General features: G+C 41.6%; 1 protein-coding gene across 2 annotated transcripts in view; it reads right to left on the reverse strand.

Moving 5' to 3' along the window:
• Nucleotides 1–20,048, reverse strand: part of LOC111233043 (neuroligin-4, X-linked-like) — an 84,758-nt gene that overhangs the window by 46,041 nt on the left and 18,669 nt on the right. Inside the window, exons 1-2 of one of the 2 annotated variants that reach the window (XM_022760787.1) lie at nt 16,346–16,402; nt 4,332–4,484 (exon numbers count right to left, since the gene is read on the reverse strand). In XM_022760787.1, the coding sequence (XP_022616508.1) occupies nt 4,332–4,452 (121 nt within the window). In that variant the 5' untranslated portion in view covers nt 4,453–4,484; nt 16,346–16,402. Of the gene's footprint in view, nt 1–4,331; nt 4,485–16,345; nt 16,403–20,048 lie in introns of those variants that run through there. The other variant, XM_022760779.1, reaches the window with a different exon arrangement.

A 20,048-nucleotide genomic window follows, 5' to 3' on the forward strand; every position in this document is an offset into this window, starting at 1 on the left:
CGCAACAAAGCAGTCACCAACCTCAAACTTGCCCCAAGCCCCGCCCAACTGGACCCACCATCCAACCTTGAAGGATTTGGTTTCTCTGAGTGTTTACCTGGAATCTGCTATTTTTCATTGGATCACTCAGAAAACAGTCAGCCAATCAGAAGAGAGGCTCAGAGCTTCCTCTCTTAGTTTCAGGGAGAAGAGAGAAGATGTAAAACTACACGGGGTTGATTTTTGGTTCTTAAAACCACAAATATATCTTCTTATGGATAAAAACTTCAAAATGAAACACAGGAAAAGTGCAAAATATGGACCTTTAAGTATGAAAATAACTAATTCAACAGTATTGAAACAGTAGTAAGAATCAGCGTAAGCTCCACAGCCACTGCCAGCTGTCCAACATGGTGTGTGATGGTGAAGCGGTGACGGGTGATGAATGTCTGATGACTTCTCTCCCTCCACTCACACTCCTCTTCTCTCAGCCTGCCGGCGCTGACGACGCCCCTCGAGCTTGCCGTCCACTTCACACACACACACACACACACACACACACTACAGGCAGCGTCGCATGTTAGCACCTCCCTAGCAGCACCTGGAGGTATCTGTTAGAGGTGAGAGGGACTGTGGCGTCTATTTTATGGACACTTAGCAGACGCTTCTCACTCTGTCACACGTGAATCTACATGTTCTGGTTCAAAGCAAGAACTTGGTGTCTTTCACTCTTCGTATTACAGCTTTTGAAAACACTGCCTCCGCATTCAAATATCATTTCTATCTGTTGCGGTCAAGTTCGGTTCTCCACGTTCAGTCTTCCAGCGTGGCGTAACGTCCAGACCTCATGGTGAACTCTAATTCTGACCTTTATCTCCAGGCACCTCAGGACCATCCTCCTCCTCCTTCTCGTGTCTGGACCAGCTGCTCATGTTCCCTCCTTCTATCCCTCACCAACAGACTCTGCATCTGGACTCTGGTCCTTAAAGATGAGTTATTGACTATAACAGTTTCTTGCCTAAATAGACTTTGTTGTAGCAATGAAACCATGTCCCCACCTGTACGTCCACAGCCGACATAAAACACTGTTGTACCTCGCTTTCCTGCAGCGTCACTCAATGTGCATTAAAGCGAAGTATTCACAGCCTGCAGCTGCTGCTTCACATTAAAAGCTCACCATCAGGGTACCAGCAGGATCCTGTTATTGCAGAGCAGGATATGGAAGGTATGTGGTGTTTGTGGCCGAGTTGGCAGAGCTCACCTGGCTGAGCCATTGTTAAGAGGAAACTGGTCTTAACACAAACATCCAGCTCATCAGCTTTAGTCATTACAGCCGTGGACTGAAACATGTGTTAAGGGCCCATAGGGTAAAAGTCTATTGTCAGGCCCCTACTGCCCCCACCACTCACATTTATATAGAAACATGCACCGGGGGGGAGTCGAGTGGCGTAGTGGTCTAAGCAGGCGCCTCGGACAGCTTTTGCTGCATGTCATTCCCCCTCTCTCTGCCTCCCCATTTCCTGTCTCTCTACTGTACTATCAAATAAAGGCATAAAAAAGCCCCCCCCCCCCAAAAAAATATACTTAGAAACATGCACCAGAACTCAGCAGTGTGGGTGTGGCTCAGAAGATCGAGGATTATTTGTTTGACGTTTAAGTTCACAGGCTTCAGAATCTTTATGGCACAGTTCAAACAGAACAAGTGAGTCAGGGGTCATGGTTAGTTCACTGTTTGCAATAAGAGCAGGAAAGTGGAGCATCCACGGTTAGTTCACTTTCTGTAATAACAGGGGGACATTCAAAGGACATTTGAGCGTCTGTGGGTAGTTCACTGTCTTTGATAACAGTGGGACAGTGGAGCATCTGTGGTTAGTTCACTGTCTGTAACAACAGTGGGATATTCGACCATCTGCGGTAAGTTCACAGTCTGTAATAACAGTGGGATTTCTGAGAATCTGTGGTTAGTTTACGTGTCTGTAATAACAGCGGGATTTCTGACCGTCTGTGTCCCTTTTCACCGGTGAAAGAAATGCTGAATAAGAGATGTATTAAGCTACAGAAGTTAGCGGACCAGAGGCCCCTCTACAAATTATGAAAAACCGGTGGCCCCCTGGGGTCTGGCCCATTTTCCCAGGTTGGTAATCAGGTCTAGATTATGGAATAAAGAAGGAACAAACTGCTGCGGTTTGTGTGAACCAGCTCCTCCCTAACATGTTATCAAGGTATCTACCTGTTCTCCTCTGTCTGTTTGTCTTTATCTGTACTCTCATCTGCATTCCCTCTGTCTCTCTCTCTCTGTTCCTCTCCTCTGTGCACACTTTTCCAGAACACCTTTTCCCCCCGGCTCTCAGGGCTACTAAATATAGTGACTGGTGCAGACAGTTCGGCCTTATAACAAATGGTAAGGAGAGCAGAGCAGAGCGGAGCGGCGGCGGTGGTTGGGTGTACTGTGGCTTTCACTTCAAGAGACAATGAACCACATGCAAACAGCAGAGAAACCACATGAAACCACATCAAGACGAACTCAAATCTATCTCTAAAGCCAAGATCAGTGTCACATACTGTACCTCAGGGCTGAATCTAAATCCATGAAATATGATTATGGAAGTGTACTTGGTATCAAGACAGATATCACTGGCTTATAACTGGATGGTGTAAGAACTCATTTTACACACAAAGAAGCAGAGATTTATTATGAATTATAGCATCTTACAAACTTATATACACAAACTTAAGGATATTAAATGCTGGTTTTGACAAAAAAAGGCAAAAATTTTAAAGTTTTTAATGTTATAACACATCAGCTGATTTGTGAAAGCTATTTTGGATTGACTTCATTAATCTATGTGCAACCCTGTCTCCTAGAAATGACATCTTAATGCAACTAAACCGATCATCAGATCTTAATTTAAAACAGAATGAACTCAGTCAACCTGTGTTGAGTTGAAGGTCCCATATAGTATAAAGGTAGATGTTCATGTGTTGTTTGATTATAAAGCAGATCCAGAAACTGAGCCTTAAAACGAGCCGTCTGGACCTCCTGAACTTTGTGATGTCACATCAAAGCAGTCACCAGAAACTAAGCCTTAAAGGTGCTATGTGTCAGTTTTCTCTGCTGGGAGTGGGTGGTGGTGATGGGTCGTTTTTGTCAAGTCAAGGGGTTGGAACACACCCTCTGATTAACGCTACTTCTTCATCCTCTTGTGGAAAGTAGTATTAAGGAGATGGGGTGGGCGTATGGAGTTTGATGCTGAACTCACACCTCTAGACTGGTAAGTAAGCAGCTGCTAAAGCTAGAATTAGCTATGTAGTAATTTGAAAAAGCTACTTTAAAACAAGCCATCAAGACTTCCTGAAGCAATCACCGCCCCCACCATCCAACCTTGCAGGATTTGAAGTATTTATCTGAAATCTGCTATATTTTTTTATTGAATGCAGGTTCAGCTTGAAAAGAAAAGCAGGAAACAGGCCACAGCTTTGCCTGCTCCTGAAGGATTTCGATACAGAGTGGCTGAAATCTCCACAAACGTTTGATGTTATCAGCCTCTGCTCAGACTCAAACATTTTCTTGGACATTCAAAAGCCAAACCTTTATGTCAAAGCAAAGATAAAGTATCCCTTTGCGAGCCAGAAACTGCTTTCATCTCGCAGACGGGAGCAAAATAAGATGCACACAGTGTTGCGGTGTCGATACCAGCTCAGATACAAGTTTTCCTTGCACTGGGTTTTTCAGGCCGCTTGATGTTCGATGCTGCAGGATGATTAAAGTAATTGAAAAGGGCACAAATGGAGTCTTTGTTTCATTTGCATGTGCTTATCTGGTGCTGTGTGGGTCGTCCGAGGCTGCATTGAAACACAACCATTTGAAATAATGAGGGGAATGCGGAAAAATGCAAACGACCTCCTACACTACCATTGAGAGTGTGGACGGATTAACCTGCTTGATTTGCCTCGGTGAAATCGATGGTAACAAACAAACCATGAGTAATTCCAGTTTAATTAAAGGCATCAAAGATTCAAAAATGTATTTGAAAAAAAAAAAAAAAAAAAGCTTAAGAGGATTTGGATGCGCACCCAAACAGCGACGTGAGTGTCGTAGCCCCCCCCACCCCCCATGCAAAGACCAGCCAGTTGATGCAACAGCAGGATCCAATTAGTCATTAAATCAATACCTGATTTACAGAGGAGGATAGGGGCAACATGTGAAAATAAACTCTAAAACTTTAAACTCAGAATCCTGAGATTGAATTCAGAATTCAAAACAAAAAAAAAATGACCTAATGTGACCCTAATCCTCTTCCGTACCGATTCAGTCAGCTTCCTCCAAACTAATTAAAGCAGCCCACGCTCACCTAGGACTCCGAGCCGGTAGTTGATGGTGATGACAATGACATTCCCGTAGCTGGCCAGGATGCTGCCGTCGATCATGTTGCCAGTTCCCTCCATGTAGGAGCCGCCGTGGATGTAAACCATGACCGGCTTCAGCCCGTTCTCATCGTGGATGTCTGCAAGGACGGAAAAAGAATAAGACATGCATGAATTTAGTGCACAAAGGATGCATGCATAGATTAGCAAAATGCACTAAATGCAAAGATTATAAAGGGCCCCGACGGCTCCATCTTTAGTGAGTGGCAATTCAATTAACTGCACAAGATAAACTGATTCTTTAAGGGCCTTAAGGTGGCTCCTATATTTTAATCTTTAGGCCCCTGAGCGGCCCAATGTCACAATCTAATTTCAGTTTCTAAAATATTTAAAGTCAGTATTAAACTTCCGTAGCACATTCTCTTAAATAATTTAGCATTTCATCAAATCAAATTAACTGTGGGAACATGTGAATTTTGCCCCTTAATCTGTGATCTTTAGAGATATAAATATATGCAGTATATATACTGTATATATACATACATATATATATCAGTATATACATATACTGTATGATGGCACAGAACAGTATCATGTGTCCCCCCCCCCCCCGAAAGAAACATATACTGTAGGGGGCATTTAAATCAGGATTGTTTCATTTTTATACAACGTAAATAGAAATATTTACAGGAGCCCTGAGAGGAAAGTTTTTTGCCAGGATAAGAATATTTTTATTCCATCTGTGAAAACAACCCCCACAAGGCAAGTGAAATTGCTTTTTTTTTGGCTCATTTTTTTCCTAGTTTTTTTTTTCTTTTTATTGTTTTATCTGTGAAAACAGCTGATTTTTCCAGGTTCATTTTTATTTATTTATTTATTTCATTTTCTTCCATCTGAGAGAACAAGCCCCGAGAGGCAAGTAATATTTCTTCTTTTTTTGGCTCAAGTTTTTTCTGTGAAAACAGGTGAATTTTTTTTCCCAGGCTCTTTTCTTTTACATTTTACAAAAAAGTAAGAATAAAATTCAACTGTTTTCACAGATGAAAAAAAGAGAAAAAACTTATTTATCTAAAAAAATGTATCTTGACATAAAAAAAATCAATTGTTTTCACAGTCGGTTCACAGATTCACACATCCACTTGCCTCTCAGGGCTTCCACAAATATCACATCAGAACCATTCAAAATATGAACAAATTCTGCATGTAGCGGCTCTATTAAAAGACCATATACTTTTTCATCCACTGTCTTCCGCAGCTAAAGTGAAGCTAAGCTAAAGTCATCCAGTACAGTAACAGCTTGGAGCGAATCTCGGTCACACAGGACACACGGAAGACACTTATTCATGATGCTGTAATCAGCAAACCAGCACTAAACACCATCACTCTCACTATTTCCAAAGGGAAATTAATTTGACTTTTTTTTTTTTTTTTTTTAATTTTACACTGATTGTTTTACAGTGCAGCACATGAGACAGATTGCCAGTGTTAGAGATATGGTTTGACATTCTCACACAGACCCTGATGAGAATTTCCATGGCTTTAACCCTACAATCTCTGCATCTTTCTCCCCTCCCGCCTCCATTTGTTCTCTGTATAATGCTGCAATTAGGCCAGATGAATACCTTGTTTATGAGGCTCTCCAGTTGTGATTAAGCTGGGTGATTAGTACATGTGTAGGTGGTGATTATAAATTAAGACTAGGGAATTTGCATGAAAGAAGATGGAAAAAGAAGATATAAATCCTCAGAACATGCAGGGTTTACAATAAATCAGCCACCAGCCTCTTCATCATCAACGTGAAATCCTCTGGGTGCTCTCTACCAAGTCTGACGCAAAGAATACAGTCAATGAACGCATCTTTCTGCTTTACTCCTTTGAGAAAAAAATTGGCAAAAAAAGAAGTATCACTGTTGTCCTCACATGGCACAGCATCTCTCAGATCTCCTGCACTACAGTAAGCTTCGATTGCCTGGAACCAACACGCTGAACGAACCCATTATCCCCAGCCCTGCCGACCGGGCTCGCTTGGAAGTCTCTCAAATGTCACTCGGGATGAGAGCATCTGCTGAAGAAAATATCAGACTGAGAGAGAGGAGCCGGCCAACTCCTTCTGCTGTGAGTGTGAGAGATCCAGTGCCAGCTATCTACCTTAGGCTGATATAAGAGACAGGATGCTGTTGCTAATTTAGCTGCTCTGTTTTAGCATCTGTTTTAATTTGCAAACACCATCAGCACAACAGTCATGTCACACCACTCTGCTGCTTTGTCTTTAAAATATTGTTTTAATTCATCGCTAGCTTCAATTTAGCTGCTTCTTTTTAAGCTAAAGTGAAACGAAACACTTCCACCATAGATGTTTTACGTTAAAAGTCTGACTCAAAATAAACCTCAAACCTTGTCAGTACAGAGAGCGAGAGTTTGCATTAGCACAACCACTGCCACTGCCAGTTACAAGCTACAACAAAAACAAATAAAAGATGCTAACTATGCTCACCGTTCTGAAAAGATGCTATAACCATTCTGAAAGGATGCTAACTGCACTACCCATTCTGAAAAGATGCTAACTACACTGCCTGCTCTGAAGAGATGTTACATACGCTGACCATACTCAAAACATGCTAACTACACTAACATTCTGAAAAGATGCTAACTACACTAACTGTTCTGAAAAGATGCTAACTCCAATAAGTGTTATGAAAAGATGCTAAACTCCACTAAGTGTTCTGAAAAGATGCTAACTCCACTAAGTGTTATGAAAAGATGCTAAAATACGCTACGTTAGAGATTCTCCCATTCTCCCTCACCAAGCCTACTGGTGATTAAAGAGAGGGCCAGCATCAGGGCTTAAAATGAGCCATAAGGACTTCTTGAACTTTGCGATGTCACAACAAAGCAGTCACTGCTTTCAGCCATGCCCCAAGACCCACCCATCTGCACCCACCATCCGATCACCAATCACCAATCTTTGCAGGATTTGGTCTCTCTGAGTGTTTCTCTGAGGCTCCTCTCTTCTGATTGGCTCACTGACCTGTTGTTATTAGAGCTCCAGAGAGAGAGGAGATGTAAAACTACATTGAGATGGTTTTGGTTCTTAAAACCACAAATATATCTTCTTATGGATAAAAACTTCAAAATAAAAGTGTTAAATACGTGACCTTTAATAAGCCCTTCATTTGCTCACATTAACACATAGCCATTATTTGAACAGTCAGTAATTAGGACATGTGGTGTATGCTCAGGAACATGCTATTTAAAATCACCCTCTGCCATTTTAAACTGGGTAAAGAGATCCACTCTGCTCTCTGTGATTGGTTTAAAGAGGATGCCAACTGCCCACACCAATTACTGGTTTCTCTTCCAGTTGCTGCAGCAGGAAACCTGGCTACACCGTACGCGTTGCACCTAGGTAAGGCTTGGCAGAAAAAGCAACACAGCGAGGGGAGGAGGTGGAGGAGAGGATAGGAGGAGTGTATCATTCTCCTCCTCCGCAAAAGAAAACAGTGAGGGGGAAGGAGCGAAAAGCAAATCTCAGTGGCAGGTTATTAATCTCCACTGTGCACTGAGTGGGGGCTAATGCGCCTGCATCTATTTCACAACTCCTCACCTGTAACCGAGCAGGAGAGGGTGGGGTGAGGGTTTTGAGCGGATAGCCTGAGGAGGAGCTGGGGTCCATGCCCTGGATCGGCTCCGGTTAAACAGAAACCCGCTAATTACAGAGGCAGGACGGCGGGACAGTGTCAGCGAGTTCCTGTTTATTATTTAGCTCCGCATTAGGAGGCAGCCGGTGGAACAGTGTGGGCGGCGGGAAACAACCTTGAAGAGGCAGATGCTCGTAAAACAAGCGTCGCCGCCGTTAAGTTGTCATAGGCTCTAACTGATACACATCTGATGGCCCCGCTGCAGGGGCTCCGTGGGCTCAGACACGACTATTCAGCCGGCTGTACATCAAGCAAAACAGGCAAATTGACTGTTACTGCCCATCACTTCTGATGCATAGTCAAAAGTCAGTAGAGAGGAGGAGGGGGGGAGGGGGTTGGGGGGGTTGTTGTCCACTCATGGCGCTTTGATGTAGCAGAGAGATCCCCTGCAGATTTAGAGCTGTGTTTTACGGCGAGGGAAGGAGAGGGTGGTCTCAGGGCACCGTGTCCCCATCCTGTCAGCGAGGAGTGCACTTAAAACTAAAGAAATCAAACTGCTTAAAGTGCTCTCCTCTCTCTCTCTCTCTCTCTTCCTCCTTTTCTTACTATCCGTGTGTCTCTCGCTCCCTGCACTTACTCCGGTGACTGTGCGGCGAGTTTGTCCCACACATTCATCACTGCCACCCGGGCCGGGGGGATAATATATTCCTCCGCCGACTGCGTGGCGTTGCACACATTACTCATCTTTATATGGGAGAAAGGGGGTGGGGTGGTGTTTGGGGGGGGGTCTGAATGATCTGAATCAGGACATTTAATGGAGGACGACATAAATTGACCCCTCCCCTCCCCCCCTGACCACTCCACCACTATCACCGCCGTATGTCCCATCACGCTCTCGATAGACAGCGACCTACTTCCTGTTCAATACAGTTTCACCGAAATGCCAAAGCACAGCCGGCCCCCGCTCTCCAGAGCCACAGAAAGTCATTACTGGGCCCAGAGCCAAACACAAACCTGTCAGGAGCAGCTAAACAACTCCTGAAAACTGTATAATGACTGAAAACCAAGTATGAACATGGGTATTAAGCAATTGTGTGCAACACAGGATCAGGAAGGGTTGCAACATATTGAAAAATGAAATTACCTCCACTATGTTGATAAACTCCAATTTCTGCTTTTCACATACATTAAAAACTGTATTTTCTTGGTAGGGGAGACTGGGGACGGTTCCAACACTTTTTCTATTTCTCTCAGTTACTCAGAGACCAACCAAACTCTAATATATGAATCTGTCTGCAAATTACCCTTGCAATTTAAAGATGATTACATTTGACATGTGATTCACAATATTTGTTTATCTAAATGGAAGAATTCAGAGGTCGCAACTGACCCCCAAACCCCCTGGGGACGGTTGCTTTTACTTTTATATATTATGACAATTTTTTTTGCGTGGTTGCAGCATTGCTCTTGAATCATCAACACACACACACACACACACACACACAGCGGGGGTACTGTATTCTGCTACATGATGGAGTAGAAACAGAGCTCTCTGTGCCTCTCTCTCTCTCTCTCTCTCTCACTCTCACACACACACATTACAGTCGCTCTATCACTGTCTGTCTTACCCGACACTTCTCTATATCTCTATTTTGGTCACAGGTCCTTTTTCCTGTCCCTCTCACCTGCAGGTCTCTTACTTTCTCCAGATTTAAGCCTAGCCAGGAGTAGTTGCCCTACTTGCAAGCTCTTATATATATATATACACACAGTATATATAAATTTCATACAGTATATGTGCTTCAAACTCACAATAATGTTCTTCCTACAATGTCTCTTTTCAAAAGAAAAATGCAATTACAGTAAAATCTCAAACAGCAATTCAAGTAATACCCTTAACACTTCTTGTTCTGTGCGCATAATTGAATAATTATAATTGAGTTTGATTCAAATAGTTGTCTTAAGGCAAGCGCTCCCGACGAAGGCTCCTTTAATGGTAACGAGCAAAACTTCCAGTGGCAAGTGATGAGTGTGGGGGAGGTCTGAGAGCGGCCGCCTGCAGTGCTGCAAGGTTTCTCTGCAGCAGCAGCAGCAGCAGCAGCAGCAGCAGTCATGCTGAGGTATAGGTGGAACCACAGGGGAGCCACAGAAGTAATTCATTGCCACTGCAGATGTTCGAACAGTCACAGTGCATCGATCCTGCATCGCTCCCTTGGAAAACACAGGCGAAGTAGATGGGAGCACGTCTTTATCCAGACCTTTCTCCAGGTGTGCAAGCATTGGCCTTTTTTTCTGTAGTTTCAACCGAATGCTGACACTTTTAATGTCTTTATCTTTATCTCTATTACATTAAAACTGAGCTCAGTAGGAGGACTCCTGTCTGCATAATCAAAGGCGTCAGATTTTCTCTCTGAGGTCCGAGGTGGATACTGTCTTTTTCCTCACACCTGCTGTGGGCAGATGGTGTGTTTTTAATCTGTGTTAACAACACAGTGCTGTCTCCCAGTGATTTGGCTCTTCTAATTTCAGGTAAACTATGCTACATCTGTTAGATGCAAGTCCAATATATGGAGGTGCTTCCTAAACAGGCTGATGAAGCCCTTCAGAGGAAACCCAAGCTTTTAGAAGATCCCACCACAGACCAGGACTAAATAAATCACAGTTTGCGAAAGAAAATAAAAGGGATCCTTTTAGAAAATTACTCTTGTGTGAAAGGAAAAATTCAGATGCATAAAAAAATTCTCTGATTTAGGATTAAACCCTTGGATTAAAGGGCCACTCCACCATATTTACACATAAACAGCAGTCAACTCGTCAGAATATAGAGCAGAGACGGGTCAACAAAACAACAAAACACGTTTTTATCGTAACCCCAACAACAAAGATCGGCCAATCTTATGGAAGTACTTATTTAAACCTAAACCACCATCTGTTTATTATTGCAACCATTGCAACAAAGGTCTGGTACGCCACTGGCAGTTGAGTCCATGTGTTTATTATTGTAACCACGACATCAAAAACTGACTAATCTTCAAGAAGTACTTATTTTTACCTAAACCGACATTTTTTCCTAAACCTAACCAAACCATGACCATTTATTACTAGCTAGGTTTTCATAGCGGTTTTTTTTAGCAAAATAGAAGCTATTTTTTAGAAAAGTCAACAAAACACAATTGCGAATGTTACGCGTTTCTGTCGAGTGATGTTACCGGCTGAAACTGGCTCCCAGGGGCATGATACAACAGGCGCGTCAACTTGAATGTGAACAAAAATTTGTGAAATATTGCTTTGTTGAATTTGATAAACCGTATACATTTTTTTTTTTTTTATTCAAGTTTTTCCATTACTTGTTTTTGAGTTCAAAATTTCAAATCGCACATAAAGTAGGTTAATGGAAACGCACTCATTGTTGGAAGCTTCACCAAATATTGCTGCTATTTCAAGGGATTAAACAAAACATTAAAGATGCACTAGTCAATATTTTTATATCAATGATGCATCAAATGACTACATGTAATGTAAAACGTGTTGCACAAAGGAGGTAAACCTGAGGGGAATTATCACCAGCTCCTCAGTTCTTCAGCATTTTAGCTTCTTTCAGCTCGTCATTTTGGTTTTTAACTTTGTACAGCTTTGTCAGCATCTGCTGGTGGAGACCAAAAACAGAGCTAAAAGAGACACACTGAAAGCAGTCGCAAACAAAAATGAGTGAGCAACTGTGACTAACTATATTTGTAGGTGTTTTTAAAGATTTAAAGAGAGGGTGGGAAAGTCACAGACACATAATAACCCCAGAAGAATATTTCATTTTCTCCAAACTAAAAATAAAAAATAGACAAATAAATACACCCAGGTCCTGATTTACATATGTAACAGTGTCAGGCAAATTTTCACTGCACCTTCCATCCAATTTGCGCCCACAATTTGCATGTAATTAGCACCTGATCTACTACAGCAGCAGCTCATTACACCGGCAGTGTTGTGCAGATGAAGCCGTTGGAGCAGTTAAGCAAAGGATTTATCTGAGATCGCCGAGCTCAGAGCAGAATTGATAATGTGATGCTGCATAGTAATAAACTCTAATGAAGTAACAGAAAACTAAACGAGTTCTTCGATTTCACCCGAGGAACAAAATTTGATAAATCCAGCCACATGCACATCTTAGTTGTTAGCTTGTTCAAGTTTAATGAAAATAAAACCACAACCTTCCTGTTATGAAATGATCCGATATCTTGTTCATTTACTAATGCTGCTCTTTGATTTTTTTAACTTTAATTTTTTATCTGCTGTCATTACAATTCCTGCAATAAATATTTATTCAAGTTGTTTTTCTCCATCACAGCTATACATTTTAATAGGCCAGTACTATATGCACTTGACCTTTATTAATTCAACAAATCCAACACCAAACCACATTTAATTTGTAGCACAATTTATCAAATCTTCTACCATTGCTAGTCCTCCTGTAAGTGTATATACTATAAGTACAGTGGTTCTTTTAAAATAAAGACTTTGTAAAGAAATGAAATAAAACCATAAAATGGCATGTTGTAAAAAAAAACATTAAAGGAGAAGTGCAATGGAAGATATTTAGAGATTATAATATTACATATTTTGCATAAATCTATTGATATGATGAGGGAACACTTACATCACACATCGGATCTTGATGAACGAATTATTCAAGTTGGAAATCTTCACTGATGTACACTGTGTAATTTGTTGAGAACAAAATGATGTAACAACGGTCAATGGAAACCAAAATCATCAATCCGTTGAGGGCTGGATTCACAATCACACCCAAAATCAAAGTGAAAAATTGAAATCACAGGCTGATCCAACTTGCATGGATTTCATTACAGCATCTCAATATGTGACTCAGTAGTGTATATGGCCCCCGCGTGCCTGTATGCACTCCCGACAACGTCTGAACATGCTCATGATGAGTCATCGGATCCTGGGGGATCTCCTCCCAGACCTGGATCAGGGCATCAGTGAGCTCCAGACAGTCTGTGGCGGTACTTGGCAGCGTCAGATGCATTGATACATAATGTCCCATAGGTGCTCAATTGGATTTAGGTCAGGGGAACGTCGGGGCCAGTCAAAGGCATCAATGCCATAGTCATCCAGGGACTGCCTACACACTCTGGCAGCATGAGGCCGGGCATTGTCCTGCACCAGGAGGAACCCAGGGCCCACTGCACCAGTTTCAGGTCTGCTGATCGCTCTAAGGATTTAATCCGGTACATAACCGCAGTCAGGGTACCGCTGGCTATGACATGGAGGTCTGTGCCACCCTCCAAGGATAAGCCTCCCCAGACCATCACTGACCCCCTGCCAAACCGGTCATGCTGGTGTTCTCTAGTGAATGCCAATCGAGCTGCAGGGTAATAAGTAATAACGCCATATTTCGCTTTGTGCGTCGTCTTTGTCGACAAGTCTTGGACGGTTATTTTCACTTTTATTTGCAGCCATTTCTCTTGTTATCGCTTCATATGAGGTGCAGCGTGCATATGAGAGAAAAAACGGTCGACCAACAGGAGCGGAAACAGAGCGCTGCAGACACGCAGTGATGCAACTCATTGAAAACACGGCTCTTATTAAAACACTGTCGTCCTTAAAGCATCGGTACTAATAAAATGGGGTATCCTACCGTTTTTAACTGCACACTGCAGGCTATCAAGGTACTTTTTTAGTATCGGTATATCGTGCAACACTAGTCCCATGCATATGAGCAGAGCAGCAGCATCTACTTTTTGTTTATGTTGATCATNGGTCCACAGTTCCACGCCCAGGACGAAAACCACATTGCTCCTCCTCGATCTGAGGTTCATCTATCAACCGGACCCTCTTTTCCAGTACCCTGGCATAGACCTTACCAGGGAGGCTGAGGAGTGTAATTCCCCGGTAGTTGGAACACACCCTCTCGTCACCCTTCTTAAAGATGGGGACCACCACCCCGGTTTGCCACTCCAGAGGCACTGCCCCCGATGTCTACGCAATGTTGCAGAGGCGTGTCAACCAAGACAGTCCTACAACATCCAGAGCCTTGAGATACCCAGGGCGGATCTCACCGCCACCGCGCAGTTGTTTCACTACCTCGGCGACTTCTGCTCCGGAGATTAGACCATCCATCCCCAGGTCTCCTGGCTCTGTTTCCTCCACGGAATACGTGTTGGTGGGATTGAGGAGCTCCTCAAAGTATTCCTTCCGCCGTCCGACTATATCCTCAGTTGACGTCAGCAGCTCCCGCCAAGAGTTGCCGCCTTCCCCCCCTGAGGCGCCGGACGTTTTGCCAGAACCTTTTCGTCCACTGGGGTAAACTCCAACATACAGGCAGAGAGCCTAGCGCATTTTCTAGTAAGAGAAATAATCATTGACAAAAATGTACATGCCATGATTTCCATTACCAGTACTAACTGAGTATAAATTGATCATTTACAACTGGTGATGTTGATCTGCATACTTGTGAAAACCTGATTTTTTAGCAGCTTGCAAGTTATGGTACGGTTAACATTACCAGTGTGAAGCTTGCGTTTGCATATAGAGCATACATTGGTAAGTTAGCTTAAAAAGGAAAACCCAATCAAACACTTATCATTGCCCTTAACTGCCTCGTCAAACTCAAATTGTGAAAAAAAGTTTGCGTGTCACAAAATAAATTCCACTTGGTTGACTTGTTTGAGGGCATGGGCATCACATTCGCTAACCTGATGTTCTTTGAATTCTTTAAACAGGTCGGCATCTGTCGGCGAGATGCTTTGTCTAGTTGGACGTGTTGCCTCCCTTGGTCTGTGTTGGTTTAAAGCATCTTTTAAAGACGGGCTTTGTGGTGTCCGGGCTTGCCCTGATTGTCGGCTAAGTAATAACGCCATATTTCGCTTTGTGCGTCGTCTTTGTCGACAAGTCTTGGACGTGTATTTTCACTTTTATTTGCAGCCATTTCTCTTGTTATGTCTTCATATGAGGTGCAGCGTGCATATGAGAGAAAAAACGGTCGGCACGCTCACTATATCAACAGGAGCGGAAACAGAGCGCTGCAGACACGCAGTGATGCAACTCATTGAAAACACGGCTCTTATTAAAACACTGTCGTCCTTAAAGCATCGGTACTAATAAAATGGGGTATCCTACCGTTTTTCACTGCAGGCTATCAAGGTACTTTTTTAGTATCGGTATATCGTGCAACACTAGTCCCATGCATATGAGCAGAGCAGCAGCATCTACTTTTTGTTTATGTTGATCATTTTGTTGTAAATTAATCAGTTTGTTATTTAGTTTACCCGTGTGTAGCAGTGAGTTTCATGAGGACAAAAGTGGTGATTACAGACCTTTCTTTTCATAAGTGAGAGGTTACATAATACATGTTTTCCCCAAAATTATATATTTATGTGTTGTCTCGTTACATTTTCTTGGATGGTTTGAAGGAAGCAAAGGAAAAAAAAATGTATAATAAATTCAACAATCTGGCCAAAAAATGAAGCAAAACATCACCATAACATCACAGATTATTCCTCCGCCTCGGTTTGAAAGACTGGCTCCAAGTCTGCACTCAGACACAGCTGCTTGGCTAATGCTAACTCATGCAGAAGAATGCACGGTGAGGATTATGTCAAATATCACTCTCTAGAGCAACGTCCGTAAAAAAAAAAAAAAAACTGAGCAACTGCCCATAATGATGTGATTCAGAAATGTCACTGCTTTTTTTCTGGCACTTGCGTGTCAGGCCCCCGGAAGACAAATGGTGTCCTTTAACTGAAATGTCTCTTGTGGCTTTTTCCACCTCCAGTCATCTGTCAGTCTCCAACACAGAGGAGGAAAAATGACTGAGCTCTTTGGTTATTATCATGCAGAGGAGAGAGATGTTAATAGGAGAAAGAATAAAACGTGGCGGATACTTTCTGCGTGCCGCTGATGAACAAATTTCCACTGTCAAAACAACACGGGTTAGTGCTCATGCTTCACCGAGCAATGGAGGAATAAAAGGGAAAATGTAGAGAGGGAGGAGAGGGACATGGGCATTTTTAAAAATTTTATTCATCAGAGGAGGTAAACTAACATGCAGAGCTGAACTCAGATTATTTGAGTTGGCATAAAACAGGTGAGAAAAGGATCACAGGGACCTCCTTCCTGTTTTAGAGGTGCCCTTACGCCTCGGAAAAAAGATCCTCTGTCACAAAAATGAAACGCTGAGAGCAGTGCACTCAGATGCACATCAAGGAGAGGGAAAAAATAGAGAGGGGGGAGTCAAATTAAATTAATTAAAAAAGAGGTCTGTATGTCTGCTCTCATGCACAAGTGTCAGGCTTTTCTTGTCGGTCAAAAAAGGGAAAAAAAAAGAAAGATAAATAAAAAAAAAATACCTTTATTTTGGTCACCATTACTGTTGAAATCTGCGCCTTGTCTGTTTGAGTTGGCCCCTGGTGTTGAGGAGAAAAGTAGAATAAGGGGAAACATTGAAAAAGAAAAAATGTGACAAAAAGGGATGAAAAAAGGCATTAAAAAGGAAATCAGGCTCTGGTATGGCAGCCCGGAAGGGCCAGAACAGCAAACGAGCAAAACACTTCCTTCAACACTTCCACCAAACACCGTGGAATTTTTGTTTTGTCTACCTTCATCCGCTCCTTATGCTAAGCTAGGCTAACTAACACATATATATATATATAAATCCTCTGCAGCTGCTCAGTGCTGATGTTTTAAACTCAAACCTGTGACCTGTGTTAAGTTATGAAACATAAACGGTACGTTTAGAGAAAATTTAATGGCTTTGATGAGACTATTGTGCAATCTCACAAACCCATGGAGTGTGCCTTTAAAATGGGGAAATAATATGGTCTTATTACTGCAAGTGCTGCCTCGCTGTAATGAAGTGAAGCAGACGTGATACAAATGAACATTTCCTCTGACGAAATGGGGCCCATTATCAACGCTACGCAACAGTCCTTGAGCTCTCACACCGTTCACGACGTATCGTCTGCTCGCCTCGTCGTTACCCTCACCTCCAGGACGCCCTCGTGCAGCAGCGTTTACTGATCAGTTCACTGGAGAATGGCTCTCAACAGGCACATAATGTGGCGGCGGTGGCTGGGATGGTGGATTGTTTGCACAAGATAGCCGCCTTGCTGAGAGAGCAAGTTGCACGAACACGGGCCGGCGCCATGTCAGTGTGTAACCCTGCCGAGCATGAACGCCCACATCTGCTCAGGCTGGTCAATTAAACACACACACACACACACACACACACACGAATGCAAGCCTGAATAGATCAGAAATCAATGCTTCATAGTGGTTTTAGTGTACAAACCACGCTGCTTCATACATGCATGTGATTGGTAGAAGCACTGATGCTGGCATGACCTTTACAATACCATAATGCACTGGCTGAGAATAGCTACAACAGGGGTCAATGAGGGCTTTAAAGGGCTCATATGACGTGTTGATCCATATATTATCCATATTTGTGGTTTGAAGAACAAAAATGGATCTCAATGTAGTTTTACACATCCTCTCTCAGGGTTCACTCTGGAGCTCTAGTGTCAACAGGCTGGTGAGCCAATCGGAAGAGAGGAGTCTCTGAGCCTCTCTTCTGATCGGCTCACTGTTTTCTGAGTAATACAATAAAAATATAGCAGATTTCAGGTAAACACTCAGAGAAACCAAATCCTGCTGGGTGGCGCTTGAGTGGTGACTGTATAGTTGTGACATCACAAAGTTCAGGAAGTCCTGATGGCTGGTTTTAAGGCTCAGTTTCTGAATACAGGCTGTGTGCATTTCTCTGTGGACTGAGCGCTTTGATACTTTCACAGTATTAATATAGAACCTAGACCTGATCTATAATCAAACAACACATGGACATCTACCTTTATACTATATGGGACCTTTAAATTATCAGGCTTTAATGCATTAAGGTACATATCTCAGATTGTATATTTTCATATGAGCATTTTGAAATGAGTTTGAACAGTAAACACTGAAAAAATAATTCATGGGATTCAACTTAAAAACTTAAATGCAATTGCTGCCTTAAACGTGTGAGTAAGTCAGAACACTTACAAAATTAACATCTAATAAAGCAAATATATGAATGTATGAACAGTATGGTTTTTGCACATATAAGGGGATATATTATTATCACATATATATATATATATATACACTGTTGCTCATAAAGTTGAAATAAATAAATAAATAAAATAAAATAAAATAAAATAAAATAATATTAATATTAATAAAAATAAATAAATAAATAATAGTTTATAACACGTATAAAATGCCTATAGTAAAATTTCTATTTACATATTTTAAAAATATGTATATGATACATTTTATATGGTATAACATGTTGCAAGCATATATGTTGATACATATTTAATTTATATATGCACATTTATTAAAACAACATATGGAAATTCTATATGCTTACATATATCATATAAACACACATAGCAATAGCATATATTGTACTGTCAATACATGCTAAATGGACACTTATTTAGTGCTTTTCTAGTCTTACTGACCACTCAAAGCACTTTACAATACTTGCAACATTCACCCAGTCACCCATACACTCACACACTGATGGAACAGCCATCAGGGGCAAAGTGGGGTTCAGTATCTTGCCCTAGGATACTTGGACATGCGGCCTGGAGGAGCTGGGGATCGAACTACTGACCTTTTAATTAGTGGACGACCCGCTCTACCTCCTAGCCAACAGCTGCCCGTATAAGAAATTGTTCTAATTTGTAATAGCTTTCATATATGATTTTACATATATATACATATAGAATAAAAATGATATCTCATGTATGGAAATTCAATATATATACATATATTCAAGTTTAGTTACAGATGAGGAAAAACAGATTTTGATCACACTAATAAAGACATGTCATGTAACGTCATCTGTTTTGAACGCAGCCTGATGGAAACCAAGTGAATCAGCCTCAAGTCATTCTCTCCTACTCCCCCCCCCGTTTACCATGGGCCATCATAGAACAAGACATGAGAATGGCAGCTCCTTTCAGAGGAGCACTGCGAGGCCACTTAGTGCTGAGAATAGGGTCAGAGGACACAGCACAGCTCTCATATCAATAAAAATGTTGCCTTTTAACAACATCAAGTCGAATGGGGAGGTGGATACTGTGGCTGCAGTTTCATTCTCAAACATGAATCTTGAATCTGAACATGACGCAGTCAAGGACTCCAAAGAAATCTAAGCATTTAACCACAACCCATGAACCTGTAAATATAGACCAGGATCTAAGGCAATGCTGGAGTTAGAATTCATGTTGAACATGTCAGAAATGTAAAATGTGCACTGCTTACCTGTAGGCGATTAGCCTTTTAGCTACAGCAAGCATGTGAAGACAGAATTTCAAAACAAGACAGATCACATTGATCCATAAAAACCCAATTAAAAGCGTCCTCTGATACATTTACAGACACAAGAAGAAATCAGGTTAAAACAGGAAATCGAAAAGCTAATTACTCATGCAGCCAATAAGTAAATAGATTTCTGATGTGATATTGTTGAACTGGAATATTTTAAGTTTATTAAAAGTCAGTTGTTGATGAGTAAATGAGGTAATGTAATGTAAATGTAAATGTAAAAAAATGGTTTGGTTTGGTCAGATGATGTATTAAATAAATACACATGAACTTTCCATTTATAATGTTATTTTTTTTTATTTATTTATTTTTTCATAATAAAAGCATTGCAAATTGTTTTCATTGTAATAGCCCTTTAATTTTTCATTATAGAGACCTGGTACTGATAAATACTGTTGTGTCAACTGTAATGGGTTTTTACCGTGATTAACCATCTTTCTCTCAAGCTGTGCATGACCTCCTGAGAGGCAAAACTCTGGCCAAAAAAAAAAATCTAAAATTGCTTTGAGGTCACAATGCATTATGTAATAAAACTAATTAAAGGGCCTCCATTCAGCTAATAATAACTGCGGGAAAAACCTGGTTGCATCTAAGTGCATTTATCAACTCACACAGTAGCTTCTCTAATGGAGTTCCTGGTAGGAGCATTAGCGTTGTGCTACAGAATTAGCATCTGTA

Source organism: Seriola dumerili, unplaced genomic scaffold (genome assembly GCF_002260705.1).
Source record: "Seriola dumerili isolate Sdu_G_001 unplaced genomic scaffold, Sdu_1.0 BDQW01000018.1, whole genome shotgun sequence".
NCBI lineage: Eukaryota > Metazoa > Chordata > Actinopteri > Carangiformes > Carangidae > Seriola > Seriola dumerili.